Source organism: Pseudopodoces humilis, chromosome 13 (genome assembly GCF_049639895.1).
Source record: "Pseudopodoces humilis isolate 2021_Gansu_Grassland_sample_001 chromosome 13, ASM4963989v1, whole genome shotgun sequence".
NCBI lineage: Eukaryota > Metazoa > Chordata > Aves > Passeriformes > Paridae > Pseudopodoces > Pseudopodoces humilis.
In genome coordinates, this window is record NC_142212.1 from 11,476,227 (window position 1) to 11,491,015 (window position 14,789).

General features: G+C 43.8%; 1 protein-coding gene across 3 annotated transcripts in view; it reads right to left on the bottom strand.

Moving 5' to 3' along the window:
* The window catches only part of GRIP2 (glutamate receptor interacting protein 2), a 250,895-nt gene that overhangs the window by 21,771 nt on the left and 214,335 nt on the right, over positions 1-14,789 (bottom strand). For all 3 annotated transcript variants that reach the window (XM_088061807.1, XM_088061808.1, XM_088061809.1), the window contains exons 13-17: positions 11,470-11,615; positions 10,705-10,785; positions 2,333-2,399; positions 1,361-1,506; positions 926-1,070 (exon numbers count right to left, since the gene is read on the bottom strand). In XM_088061807.1, the coding sequence (XP_087917933.1) occupies positions 926-1,070; positions 1,361-1,506; positions 2,333-2,399; positions 10,705-10,785; positions 11,470-11,615 (585 nt within the window). The remainder of the gene's footprint in view (positions 1-925; positions 1,071-1,360; positions 1,507-2,332; positions 2,400-10,704; positions 10,786-11,469; positions 11,616-14,789) is intronic.

Here is a 14,789-nt window from a genome sequence, read left to right on the forward strand (position 1 = left end):
AGAGCTCTGAGAACCCATTGCAGAAAAGGACACAGAGCTGTTTCACAGTCCAGCTAAGAGGGAGTGTGGTCTTGAAACAGAAAAAAAACAAAAGGCCAGATTTGCTGTAAAACATCCCCAAAGTCTTGCACTTTACACCAGTTTGTTCAGGGGTTTTTTTGTTGCTGTTCTGCCTGTCAGGCAGCACAAAGTAAAAGACCCTTAGAGAAGCATGAGTCAGGGCTGCTGAAATGATCTATTTACAAGTCGCAGCTCCCATATAGAAAGATTAATTAAGACAGAGTGTATGACTCAGTTCCACCTTATACTCTCAGGAATGTCCTGATCCTTTAAATCCCACACATCCACATATATTCAGACCCAGGCACACAGTAACCTCCCCAGTGGTTGAAGGTAAATCTGCTCCTACGTTTATTCAGTATAAATGCCAGATGCTGGGCAGCCCAACCTGCACTGAGACACCTCAGATGTAACACACTGAGCAACAAGCAAGGACAGGTCAGAAGACACCTGAGATCCCTGGTTTCAGCAGGACACACCACTGCAATGGCCATAAACCAGTTTAGCAACAGGGCAGTCCTGGTCAGAGTCTGTGGTGGTTTCATAGGCAGGCTGGGCACTCTCCTGACATGAGGCGTACCTGGCAAATCCCAGACCAGGAAGCACCTCTGTAGAAGAGGGGCAAATATGTATTCCCAGCTGCAGAATTCACCTGATTCATTGGATCTGATTTTTCCTGAAGTGTCTGCCTCATTTTCCCAGCAGCACAGACCCCACCACCCTGCTTCATGTCCCTTGGTACCTTCAGAGCACCTTTCCTTCATAGCAGACTTAGATGCCAAAGAATTTATGACAGCAGAGGAAATCTGGCATGGTTCAAGACCCCTTCTCAAATCAATTCAACTGTTCAGCCCCCAAACCTCACCTCTCTGCCAGCCCTCGTTTAGTCAAGCCTGAAATGACAATGGGATCAAAAGGTTCCTCTGTCCCAGAGATGGTTATTCCCAAAGGGCCCCCATATCGCTTCAGCTCCACCGTGTAGATAATAGCACCAGTTGTCTCCTGCTCATCTGAAAGAGAAAACAGAAATGCTGAATTATTTTCTCATCCCAAATAAAAGTAGTCATAGGAAAGACTTGCAGCATCTAGAAGCAAAAGCCAGAAATCTTCAGTGACACTCATACCAAATAGGATTTTAACCTTCCAGGCATCACTTAAGGGCAGAATAACAAAAATAGATTATAATCAATTGGAAAGTGGTGACTGGATGACAGGAGCCCTTATCTTTGTTACTTTGCACTACCTATTGGGAAATGTCATTACAGTGGACAGGCACCAGTTTGCATCAGGATTTCTGTACCAGAGTTATCTTCATCCTTCCTAATCTTCAATTTGACCAGGTCTTCACACTGCCTTAAAATCTGCACAGCATCCTCCATTGAGCAATTGTCGAGTCGGATGTTATCAATGGCTAACAGCTTGTCTCCAGGCTCCAAGGTGCCAGTTCTACATGGAGAGGAAAAGAAAACTAAGAGTACATTTGTATTTGCCTTTCAGATTCCACATTATATTTGGTCCTGCAGTGGAAAAGACAATATTAACTTTTTACTGTCCTTGATCTTTTCTGGAAAACAACTATGAGCTGAGTCTGAACACCTGTAATTTTAAAGAGAGGAAGTTTGTGTAGAGCAGGTATCCACACAGAACCAGCCAGGAAGATTAGATAAATATCCTGGGTAACCTACAACTCTGAAAATGCCTGATATTTAACTGATAGATATTCTACCCCTTATGGAAACTCCTATGTGAGCACTCTTAGAAATAAGCCAAGCTTAGAAATAAGCCACACTAAATTCCTCTGAACACCTTGCTATGAGGTGTTGGGATCAGAGGGGAAGTCAATAAATGCTGAGTTATTTGCACAGTTCTCCACCAATGCCCACAATTCACTCATTCTGTTCACCAAAGCAGGAGCTGAGACATGGCAAACTACCTGATGAGCCATAGCACCACCTGGGATATATGAAGCCCTTTACCACATGCTCTTAAATGCTAAACATCCATCTCCTACAAACTCAGCAGGCATCTAAACCAGTGCCCTGGTCACCTTCTCCATTAGCTCAATGCTGTTTGCTTCAGTACAGACAGTTTTTATTGCAAACCTTACTGTGGTCTAAGAAAAACCTCTAGTGCTGAGATCTCCTTGGATTCTGGAAATATCCAGACCCAAGTGCTACTGCTTGGGCTACATCCAGCTTCTCTGGTAGACATTCTAACTATCATGGAGGGCCATTCTGCAGTGGGTTTGACAGATGGAAAATGCTGCACTCACCTGTGTGCTACACTCCCCTTCTTGATGTCAGAGATGATCAAAGGATCCCCAAGCTTTCTGCTTGCAGCTGCAAAAGAGACACATGGTACAAAGCCTGGTGCTGAGTTTTCTGTCCAGGATGGGGGTGGTGGATGGTTAATGGGGAGAAGCAGCCATAAGGAAAGGAGATTTATATTCCCATCACACAATGATGCTTCACAGCTGAACTCTGGAAGCCTCTCCAGAAAGAAAGAAAGAAAACAAAACACAAATCCCTGCAAAGTTTGTCGGTTGCCCTTTGCCCAGGTTAATTTCCTTTGGACTCCTGAAAAAGAAGACACATGGTGTCCAACAGGAAGAGCTGGCATTGCCAATCCCAGCACTGTCAAACACTCCTCACCAGCCCTCACACACAGGACAAGGGAGCCAAAGGCCATGGCTGCAGTCAGAATTAGCACTGCTGCCTGGAGAGCATCCAGCTCAGCCCTGTGCTCCATACAAGCTCTTCTGTGTTCTTCAAGTAAAGTGGGCTGTGAAATTTTCCAGGTGGAAAATAACCCAGGGAAAAAGCAGAGTTTTCCAGCTGGTTCAGCTCTCTAGGGCACTTAATCATACAAGCAGATGAATCAGGGGTGGTTTGTGCTGGAGCTGGAAGGGGTGGGTGGTTTCCAACTCCCTATCTCCTGGCTGACCCTGATAACTTTTTCAGCCCACGAGATGAGAGTACGCATCTCTGGGAGCATTTACATTTTCAAACTTGCCTGCAAGACTTGCTGCCCTCCTGAGAAGCCCAAGAGAGACCTATGACTCAAACTCCTCCTGACCTCCTTGTCATCCACATGCCAAACATACACCAAGAAAGAGCATCCATTCCACCCTGCATCCTTCCCTTCTGCCTTGCCATGGGAATTGCATTGCTTCATTTAAAGTTGACAGAGCTTCTCAGCTTCTCACAAAAAATGTGTGGGAAGAAAGAAACTCACAGCCTCTGAACATATCAGGTGCACGGCAGAGATTAAAATATCTGTGAGGCACGTGGCACCAAATGCACAGAGATCCACCTGCCTGAACAGCAGTTAGAGAGCACCCAGAGAATCAGACAATAAATGTTTACCCACCTCTCTGGTCTAGTTTTCTGTTGTTTACATTCATTTATGAGATTTAAAAACATATGTCTAACCCAACACCTTTAAGGATATCCTCTTCCAGAAATAACCAAACCTTCTGTACTAAAGAGAGCAAAAAGACAGTCAGTCTCAGTTGTGTCAGGACTGAGAGCCACAGTGAGGTCAGACAGCAAAAGAGCAGACCGTGACAGATTTTATAATAGTCACAGCAACGTGACTGCTGAATGGTACAGAGCCCGGAGAAATTCTTTCCCCATGTCTTACTGGAGCCTGGTACCAGACAATTTTGGACTCAACACTCATGTTGTGCTCCTGTCTGCAAATCTAAGGGGGGGGGATGTGCTGTGGAGATTCCTGGAGTGCTCGAGCCTATATTCAACCTGCCCACAGCATGGACCAGACTGCAGACAGGACAAGACACACTGGGCAGAGCTGAGTAGTGGGAATAAGGGTGGGGTTCAGGCAAGAACAACCAGAAATCCCCATGCTGACTGAGAAGGACATACAGCATGGACTAACAAACAGCACAGGGATTGAGACATACCACTCTGATCATTATTACTGTTGCTCTCCTTTTCAGTATAGGACATATATGTGCTGCTGACAGAGCTGTACAGAGTGGGGTCTGAGCAGCAGAGAGGGGAGACCCTGTGAGCACACCCTAAGCCCTGGGTCAGGTGGCATTGCTGCATGTTTAATCACTCCCTAGCCTGGTTCTGTCAGAACAATCCAGGTTAGCAAAAATACTTTTCACAGCAAGGTTTGTTTACTAGTTTCAAAGCAGAAGAAGTGACAGAAAGGGGTTAGGGAGGATCCTAACCTGTCCTGGTGGTGGGCTGGGATGGCCATCTCTAACCTGACCAAGCCACAGCTGAAGAAGCTGAACAACGTGTCCGGAGACCATGAACACCAAAGGAGCAAACAGGGAGAGAAAACACAAAAAAAAAGACAATCTAGCAAGCATAGACAACACCATGCCTCGAGCTGTGCAGGATTTATGTTTATCTCAGCATCTGCCTTGCAAGTCGTGTGACACATGGGGGGATCCTGCACATAGTCAGTCTCTGAGCAGAGAACGAGACCTTGTCCTTCTGAAGCTGCACAGTTGAAGTCATCACTGAGCACAGCACAAGCTTCCCATGACAGGAGCAAGGGTAACAAACTAAGTGCTTTACCCATTAGAGAAGAAAGCAAGTTTTGAGGAAAAACCATGCTGGGTTTTGTTTGCAGGGCTTTTTTTAAAAAAGTTTTGCACTCAGAACAGATTTTTTTGAGATCTGAGCTAAATGGAAGAGCCATATACAACTGCATGCAATTGTCCCTACCAACAGAGAACTCAAACTTGAATAAATGGCAGCCCTTGTAAACATAGAATGTCCTAAATATTCATCACAGAATCATCATAGAATCACTTGGATTGGAGGGGACCTTAACAATCATCTAGTTCCACCCATGGAACAGGAACACCTTCCACTAGACCACGTTGTTTAAAGCCCCACCCAACCTGTCCTTGAACACTGCCAGAGATGGGAGAATCATCACATTACATAATTACTTAATGTAAATTGAAAAGGCTTTATAAAACCATCAAATCTGAAGGGTAAGTTAGGGAGATGTAATGAATAACCATGTTCTCTCAAGAGGCATAAGATACAAGGTTAAGATAATGAAATCTCACAAAACAGAGGCTTGCTGTTCATTCTAAAAACATGTAGTTACTGACTTCAATAATTAACCTTTGGCATCCCAAAGATCTTCCTGGCACCCCAGCAGAGTGTCCAGATGGGCTTCCTGCCTGTCTGCTGGGATCAGGTTGCCCTGAGCATCCTGAGAGCCACATTTTTAATCATCCTGTGCCATTCACACAGGGTGACAATGCTTCTCTGTGCAATAGCTGTCTGTCTGACAGTGAGAGAGCTCCAGTTTCACTGAAGGAGTGGCTCCACGGAGGTCAGAGCCATTAGATACATGAATCCCTGGTGAGATTTTGAATGGACAATTTCCAATTTGCCTGCAATTAAAACAGCACCAGCCTAAACTACGTCGTTATTAGAGCTGTGGTCTTTGGCATTAAGACATTTGCACAGATGAGTAAAGCCTCCTTATCCATTCATTTCAGCTGTTAATGTGGTTATTTCTCTTCAAAGGACATTGTCTTGGGAACTCTGCTGCAGGAAGACACAGCTTGGACATTCAGCCTTGCCTCTGGATTTTGTTTTCCTGTGTGTGAATTGGAGGTGGCAGCAAAGGAAGTCAAGGGAAGAGATAGAGGCAGGAGCTGGCGTGCAGAAACCCATGCTCACTCTCAGCAGGCATCCTGGCTGTGGCCTCCATCTGCCAAGGCAAGCCACTTCAGGTAGAAACAGACTCTTTTTCAGACACATTTTTATTTTTGGTGGATTTACCAGCACAAAAGATAGTTTGAATCTGCTCCAGTGGCCCAGAGAAGGCTCTATAAATCAACAGCTGGTAAAGGTAGAAGCATGTGGTGGGAAAGAAACTCAAAATGAAAATACTGCTTGGCAGTGACAGGGCAGTGATAAAAAGGTGAATTGATCAATACTGTTATTTACTTTTTATAAATTGCTTTCAGTCTCTCTGCTGGGATTGTGGCTCACTCAGTGTTTACGCTGTGATGGATGATGAGGCCAGGAACACATGTCCAGTCTGTGTTTTTAATAGAATGCATAATGACTTGTACTGGTGAATTATTCCCCTCCAAGGAGCACCAGCACATATTTCACAGGCATCAATGCATTAAAAATGCCCTTCATTGTTGACCAAGCCAAAGCAACACCGCCAATGTGTAATTAAAGAAATTGTAATAATGTCATAAGAATGCATTTAAATAAGAAGCATTTTTAAATTGGAAATAGCAAAATCAGAAACCAAATAATCTCAGGATAGCTAAGGAATGAGAAGAGGGAAAAAAGTGAATCAGAATTGATTACAAAGAGCAGCAGTGAAAATCAAATCCTCAGTACCCAACTTTTTCCTCTATCATTCATTAAGTTTAGCAGCAGGTGCATAAATTATCAGTGCCTCCAGCAGGATATCTGCCTCATCACAGATCCTTTTTCTTTCACAATCTCCAGGTAGCAAAACCAGATCAGGATATCCCACCAGGATAAAAGCACTGGAGTGAATCAGATATAGTGTGAGTGAGGGGGTAGGACAGGTGGCTGCTGAGCTTGCCCTGCCTGCAGACACGCTCAGCTGGGCTGGTGGCAGGGCACAGGCTAACACAGAGCCAGCAAAACTAGGTTTGCTTGGCTCAGAGATCCATCTTCTCACTAGGACAGTGATTACACTGCTTAAGCGACTTAATCGAAGTTATCCATCTATCCAAATTCCGGTTTTATCACCTGAAAGCAGATATACTGCCTACTCCTTATCTGCAGTACTTCACACCAAGGGCACAGGAATTGATTTGTTAAGATATATAAAGGTAATTTGATAAACAAGCTATATAAAGCATTAATGCATATCTAAAATTAATGGCAAATTCAGTATCTCTTTGAACAGCAATACCAGCACACCTCTACCCTACAGTGAATGTCACAAACAGCCCTTGGAGAGGATATTTGAGACAGAAAAAAAATCACAAACTCTCAATACAAAAGGCAATCTTTTGTGTAACCAACTATCATTTTCCAGAGGGTAATAACAAATCCATATCTTATTTTAAGAGGTGAGGTATTGAATGTATGAGAATGCGTGACTATTCACTTCTCGCTGCTGGAGATTTTAATTTGTAAGAGATTTACAGAAAACCTTCAAAGGCATAACTGCATCATTAGAACTGGATGCAGCCAGCAAGATCAGAGCATTTGAGGCATTTGTTCTGCTAATGGAGATGGGTAGTTCAGGCTAACAAGGGTCAAATCTTCACATCCCTGTGTCAAAACTCTCAGTGTCCCTGTATTTGCATGCTCACCATTCAGAGCCTCAGAGCTTGCTGCAAACAGGTAAGCTTCAGAGCTCTTGGAGCAGAAAGGAGCATGCTCTGCTCTTCAGCCAGAACAGCTGTTCTACAAGTAAATGCCCTTCTCTCTGAGACAGAGGCTGAGGTACTGGAGTATGGAGAAAATGAGAGTTTAGCTGGCTTCATGTTCCTTCACCCCTGGACAAAGTGCATGGAGCAGCACACACATGGCAGCTTCAGTGTTCTTCATTTAGCATATGGAGGAGACTGAAATGAGGCTTGAAGGCACAGAGATCCCTCAGGAGTACAAAGCACTGTCAGTGAAAGGCTCACCCCTTGGATTTTGTAGTCATCCTTTGGGGAATGGAAAGGGAAATAGTATAGGCATGTATTTCCACCATGCATCTTGATTTGCTATGTCCCTTTGCCACACTGTGTTGGGGAGGGGGAAGAAACCCATCCGTGCTCTCAGACTGCAACTGGAGACTCATCCAGCCCAAGCCTTCTCCTTCTGGAAACCCTGAGATCTCTGAGAAGATTAAATGCCCTCAGCAAACATCTGTCCCTCACCAGGAATAAGTACAGCCCCTCTCTGTATGCTCATCCCAGAACCAGCAGCATCTGCCCTGCTCATACACAAATCTCCTGGGTTTTCAGCCCTTTTATGAGCATTTCCAGCAGATTTATGGTTTCTCCTGCAGCCAGCTCCATTACATGAATTCTTTCAACACATCCATCAAGAATCCTGCTCTCCCCCCACCCTTTACTTAGTCCATCTCCCAATTATCTCTGAGAGCCACAGCACAGCAAGAACTTGATCACATTTATTTCTGAAGTGCTCCTCTGATGAGGTCGTAACACTTTCTGCCCATTTAAGAAGGCAGAGGCAAACCTTCCTAGGCAGAGGAATTAACTACAGAGAAGCCAGCTGAAGCCAAGAGGTAAAACTCAATGTAAGCAACTAATCTTACATCTGTAATGTAGCTAGACTATAAAGTACATGAATAAACAAAATCCTGTGGCCACGACAGTGCAGTAGGTCTTCTACTGACCCCTTCACCTTGAAAAAAATACCAACTTGCTCCAGTTTTACAGAGTAGGGAACAGGAATCCAATGCAAGAGGCCAGTAAACCAAGTCTTCTCCTTTAAAACAGTAGTTATATAATTTTCCATATCAGAAGGAAAGCTGTAAAAGCTGTTTCTAGACCTACACTCAAGTCAGCAGAACTGAGAGGAAAGGAACTGAGCAAAACAGAGAAGGGTTATTTTTACCTCTTTTCTGTTGCTGCTTGCATCATACTCCTGCATGCACATCATGTCTCTGCAGGAAGTACTTAACATAAGGCTGCTTGCTTTGGTTTCAATATTTGGAACTGGTATATTTATCTGCCTGGTCAGAGGCAAAGTAAAAAAAATGATAAACTAATTTGCTAAGGATCATGTGGATCTACATAGTGTATATAGACTAATATATGAAAATAAAATTAGGATTAAGCTTGAATTTCATCCTTGCCACTACATTTTCTGGATGCCTGTCCTTTTCTCCCTTTGTAAATATAATTTTGTCTTTAAGTCAGGAAACAACTGCAATATATTTTAGGTTTATGCATGTGTATTTCTTAAACAATATTGTACAAACATGTTCAGCAATCAAAAAGATCAAATCAATTATAGTGTTAAAAAGCTGCTTTGTAGTTGGATAATGGGCATCTACTTTAAACCTAGGGGTCAGTTTCTTTCTATTAGCAGTGATTTAAAAAAAGTGTGTGAAATCACTGTTTTTAACAAATTTGAAATGAAAACCTTTCCAACATAAAAATATGTTTGAAGTGTAAATGCACATCTGAAGCAGATCCCGTTCAAATAAGACTTCACAAATAAAAATATGTCCTTGCCAGCAGCTCACAGTCCCAGACACAAACTAAACTTTGAAACTTAATAGAGCCTTGCTGGAGCCAGTTTTTGCTACCAGATCCATTATCCCAGGTTGCTCCCTGAGGCCGGAATGCCAAGGCAGTGGCAGGACAGCAGGTCGGAACCCAGCACAGTCTGCACCGTGCACTGCTCCCCGCCAGTGAAATGCCATTATAGACAGCCTGCTGCTTTCAGAAAGCACTTTCATGTCTTCAGACAGTAACTGCCACCAAGCCAAATGTTAAATATTGTGCTGTTATGTCTCAGGATTGTCCTCGTGGCACAAATAGGGGAAGCTGAGAAGAGGGAGAAGAAATATCACAAGGTGCAAAGACATCATCCTGTCAATGTTCCAGTCACTCCTGAGAATCACCCCACTTGGACCAGAACACCTCCAATTAACACTCACTAATGCTGTAAATGTCAAGAGGTAATTACCATAGCTTATCTCTTTTAATGAAACCTAGTTTTCAAGTGTCCCTTGCGACTCCATTCCCCAGACACAGCTGGGTCTGTCTCCTGAAGGCTTAAACAAGACATCCCATTATTGCAGTCTCACAAGCTGCTCTGTTTCATTTCATTGGTGGTGGCAATCTCAGGGCATGGCAAACCTGAGATGATTCAACTGACTTTACCCAGAAGTGAAAGAGGGATGAGTGATCTGAGACCTGCATGTGCTTGCCATACAGGAAAAATTCACTGACACAAGGCATAACAAGACCCCAGGTTAGATCCCAGAAATTTGGGATGGATCTGCCTGTATCATCCCCCTACAGCACCTTCTCCAAAGAGGCCAAAAGATCTTTAAATGAAAAACTATGCTCAGAAGAGAAACAGAGATAATTAATCAAGAGTGAGCAGAGAAGAGAGAAAATAAGGAGAAAGGTTTATGCTCTCTCAGTGCACACCAGGTCCTGGCACATGCCTTTCCTTCTGCATGGCTTGAGTTTGTCAATGAAATAATTCCTGGCAAACCCTGGAATTTAAAGTCTGTCTCTTAGACCCACCACCCTCTTCATGCTCCCCCTCTAGCCCTCAAGCTGTGGGGTTCACCTCTTGCTTACTCTCCTGCCTCCACCTCTTTTTGCAAGGGTCCCCCCAGATCCAGGCAATTCTTTTTAAAAAGAACATAATACAAGTGTGAGCAAGGAAATAAAAATAATATTACTAATAATATAATATAATACTATTGTGTACCACAGATTAAGTGATCAATTGAGACTTTGTCCCAGACCTTCATGCAGCTGCTTTTCTCTGCAGCTGCCAGCTCATGGAGGCAGGAACCACACATCTGATTCATTCTGGGATAATCACGAGCACTGGAGTGCTACAGAAACCCTATATGATCTCTCCCTCAGTCGAGTCCTCTAAAATGCATGTGTGGAAAGCAGAGGCCCTTGCAACTGCAAGTCTGAGCAATACTTACAGCTGATTGTAATTCCAAGCTCTACACCTCTTTTCTTGGGCAATTTAACGTGGAAAGTACCGCTGCTGGGTATGACAGACTCTACAAAGCCAAAAACAAACAAAAAAGGAAAAAAAAGGAGAAAAAAAGTGAGTTTTCAGTTGCATGGATGGTTTCTTTGGAACCAAGAAAACAAGCCCATAAAGCACTGCTTTATTGGTTCAAATAAGGTTATCTGAGGCCCTGTGGACTTCAGGTTGAAATTTGGATTCTCATTAAAAATACATACTCTGAACATCAAGTTAAGTGCTCACATCACACTGTATTTCAAGGTTGAAGCAGCTCTGTCAATGTAAAAGGGAAAAAAAGTTCTTTTTTAATACAAAGCTGCACTTTACTCCTAGCCTATAGCTTTGGCTCCCTCCTGGCTTCAAGGCCATAAATGAATATAAATATTGTTCCTATTAATGGGCAAATATTTAAAGTGCGTCCTCTTCATCTATTCCTTAGGCTTATCTCAGCCAAGCAATGAGCAGAGAACATTTATTAAAGGATCAGAAGAACCTTCACTTCAGTGCCTGTTAGAGAACAACAAGAAATGGAGAAATGGTCCTCACAGGGTTTCTCACTCTTCCCTCTGATCCTTGTGAATACTCTCCCTTTAGTGCTACTGGAACCAAGAAAACAAGCCCATAAAGCACTGCTTTATTGGTTCAAATAAGGTTAGCAAAAGCACTGGCAGACTCCTACAGGCAGAGAGGAGCAGCAGCTCCTTTGGGAATGTACCTGCGACATCAAATTCGATCTCGAGCACCACTTTGTTGGTGAGCGCCGCGTCCCGCAGGAGCTGGTTGGCCTCCTCCATGGTCCCGTCCTCCGTCGCGATGCCGTTGATGGAAAGGACCCTGTCTCCTACTTGCAGCAGTCCACACCTGCAGTTCACAGCGGGAAAAGAGGGAATGGGAATAAGGAGACAAGGAAAAAGAGGAAAGGAGGAAAAAAAACAACCCCACAACCAGCCATGAGTTACTTTCGCCAGGAAAATCTCTTACAAGACACACAAAGTACTGATATATCCTACAGAAGTGGCCCCAGATTGAAAATAACTCGTTTTGCTGTGCCCATCCCAGTGTCTCTGGAAGGGCACAAGGATGCAAACCTTTGTGGGTTTGTAAAGTTCAAACATTCTTTGCTCCTAAATAACCATTTCTGGTCATATTTTTTGCAACAACCAAGGCGGGAAAAAAGCAACCCTCGTCTTCCTAGAAGTCAACACCATGGCTGAGATGAGAATGATAAACACAAGGGAATGTGACTTCCTTCCCTATATAACCACAAACAGTTCTGCCCATGCACCTGCACCCTGTGGAACACAAACTAATGGCACTAAAAACTGCACAGATTCCTCTGCTCAGTTCATGGCAAATACTGAAGCTACAATCCAATAAACTCACCAAAATGTCTCAGCAAATTAGATAATCATTTATCCCTTCTAATTGCATTTCTGGAAGCCAAATGTACAGCAATACTGTTTAACTGCCTTGAAAGGCCAATATTATTCCAGTGTGATGGCCAGACAATATAACCACAGCTGACCCTTTGGGGCTCTTGGTTTAGACACTTTCTCCAGGAACAGAGATCAGCAAGATTTTTACTTTGGAAAGAGAACATGATGGCAAGGCTATGTTGGAGATGTACTGCTACAGCACAGTTTGTCTCTTGGGACCCCCTGCATTTATAAGCAAGGTGTTTTTCACACATTCCTACATTCAGTATCCACCCACACTCCTTTCTTTTTTACATATACTGCAACACCAGCATGATCCTCCAAGTTATCTCCCACATTATCTCAGTCAGCTCCCACCTGGGCTGGCCCATGGCTTTACAAAAACAAGACTGCAGTGTTCCCTACATCCATGGGAAATTGCTCATCTTCCTTCTCCTCTATCAGTTGTTCACTTTAACTATATCTTTTTAGACTTTCCACTTATCACCTGGCTGTCCACTAGATCAGAGCTTGGGAAACCACTCTTCACCCATCACTAATGTAACCTAGAGAGTGGTCTCCAAAAGATTTTTAGGGTGATGGCATCAAGTATAAGGTTCCCCTCAAAATGTGGAGAAAAAAATTTACCACAAAGATTCTCCAGAAGCCATTAGTTATCCCATTTTAAGCCTTTTCCAGAGAATCTTTATTCCCTTCCTGTTTAATGATTAAACACATCTTTGTCTTCCCCTTTCTTTCACAAATACCTCACAGAAGACAGTTTGCTTTTTACTGAACCTTCCAGTCACCCTTCATCACTCACACCCAGTTCAGTTGTAAGAAAACACAGCACCACGGCTTCCAGGCACACAAAGGCAACAGACACTTGGCTGTATTATTCATGTCCAAACAACAGGATGTATATGAAAGGCCAAGTTATCAAGAAAAAGTACACACATCTGAATTCAAGAAAAATGAGCAAGCACACCAGCTCGTGCCAATGGCCCATCAAAAGCTGAGATATGAACAAGTTTGGAGGGAGCCCAGGGTGCTTATTTTACTGGTAGGAAGGTATATTCACTCTTTGGCCTGTGTTCATGCCATCCATGGAAACCATCATGCCATCACTGGCCACTTTATGAGATGCAAATTCAGAGCTGTTTGTTCAAGGACACTTGGATTAGGACAGACAACTCCATGATGTATAAACGAACCTACCCTTGTGAATAAATTACATCAAGTTTAATGACAGTCCTTTAGTGGACTTGTGGCTATGAAGCCACATAGACACACTTAGAAATATCAGCTTATAAATACAAAGATGGCACGGAGTACAACAGAGATGACTCCTCTGTCACCAAGAGGTCTCTTGCTGTGGCCACAGTGCACCTTTTGCAAAGGAGAGACTGACAGCTGCATCACTCAGACATCACTGTCATCTCGAGGTCACACAGGGACACAATCCACTTTGGCACCACTCTTTCAGCTACAAGGGCTAGGAGCTCAGAGGATACTTTTACACTGCATCAAAGCAAACTTTTACCACCTTTCCCACCAGAGCTGCCTTCTCCCAAAACAGCCATTTCTTGTGTTTCTTCACTCAAGGTGCATTTGCCTGAGTCTTTTACAGCAAACAGCTCTGTTAGGTCATAAGTATTTTATTTCTTTTATTATTAGCCTCAGTCAATCATAAATGTTTAAGCCCTGGTCTTGGAGGTTTGGAAAAGTTTGTGGTGTGATGCCACAACCATGTGGCTTCCTCTATCAAGTGCAAGGAGGCCTGACATGTCTTGCTAACCCTTCAGAATGATTCCAAAGACATCTATTTCCAGCTGTTACGTGCCCTTGCATTGGGAGCAGAGCCTGGGGAGCCAAGGGTCCTGCACAGCTCTCCTTAGCTCTGCCATGGGATCCCACAAGAATTTTCAGACAGTTTTTCCAAAGAGAAGGCATTTGTCTCAGAGATGCTCAGTCGAACATCAGAACCTAAAAAGTGCTTTCAGACTATGGGAGCAAAAGTGTGTTAAAATCAGAAGGAACAGGAGTACAGGCATCTCCTGGAGTGAAAGACAGTCCTATGGATGTGTCAGAGTCCATGATAGGAATATCTCCCTGGGGCAGAACAGATTTGCATTTTGCCATGACTCATTCCTTGGGCTTAAAGACAGCAACAGAGCAGTGGAGGTGTCTTGCCTGGTAAAGAGCAGCACATATTCAAGCCTTGGGCAGGATGTACACTGAAGAGCTCACTCAGCATCATCCATGTCTGCATGGTCACTCCAGCTGTGTGGGGAGCAGCTGTGACCGTGGCCCCACTGCTGGATGCACAAACTCACCCACTGTGCCCTTACATGCCCCTGAGCTGGCCTGCACAGGTCAGACATGCACATCTCTGCGTGTGTGCACATCTGTGCCTGCACACTGGTGGGTGGGTCTCAGCCCCTAATGGATAAAAGCTCTGCTGACAGCTTCAGCCAGCCACTAAACTTTGCTTTTGCAAACTATTCATACCCAAAAGGCAGAAACGCAATCATCAAACAACTGTGTCTGAGCAGAGCTAGAAAACACGTAGCTCAGCAGGAAGCATTGATTTTGGATACCAGGATGGAGAAGTCAGATA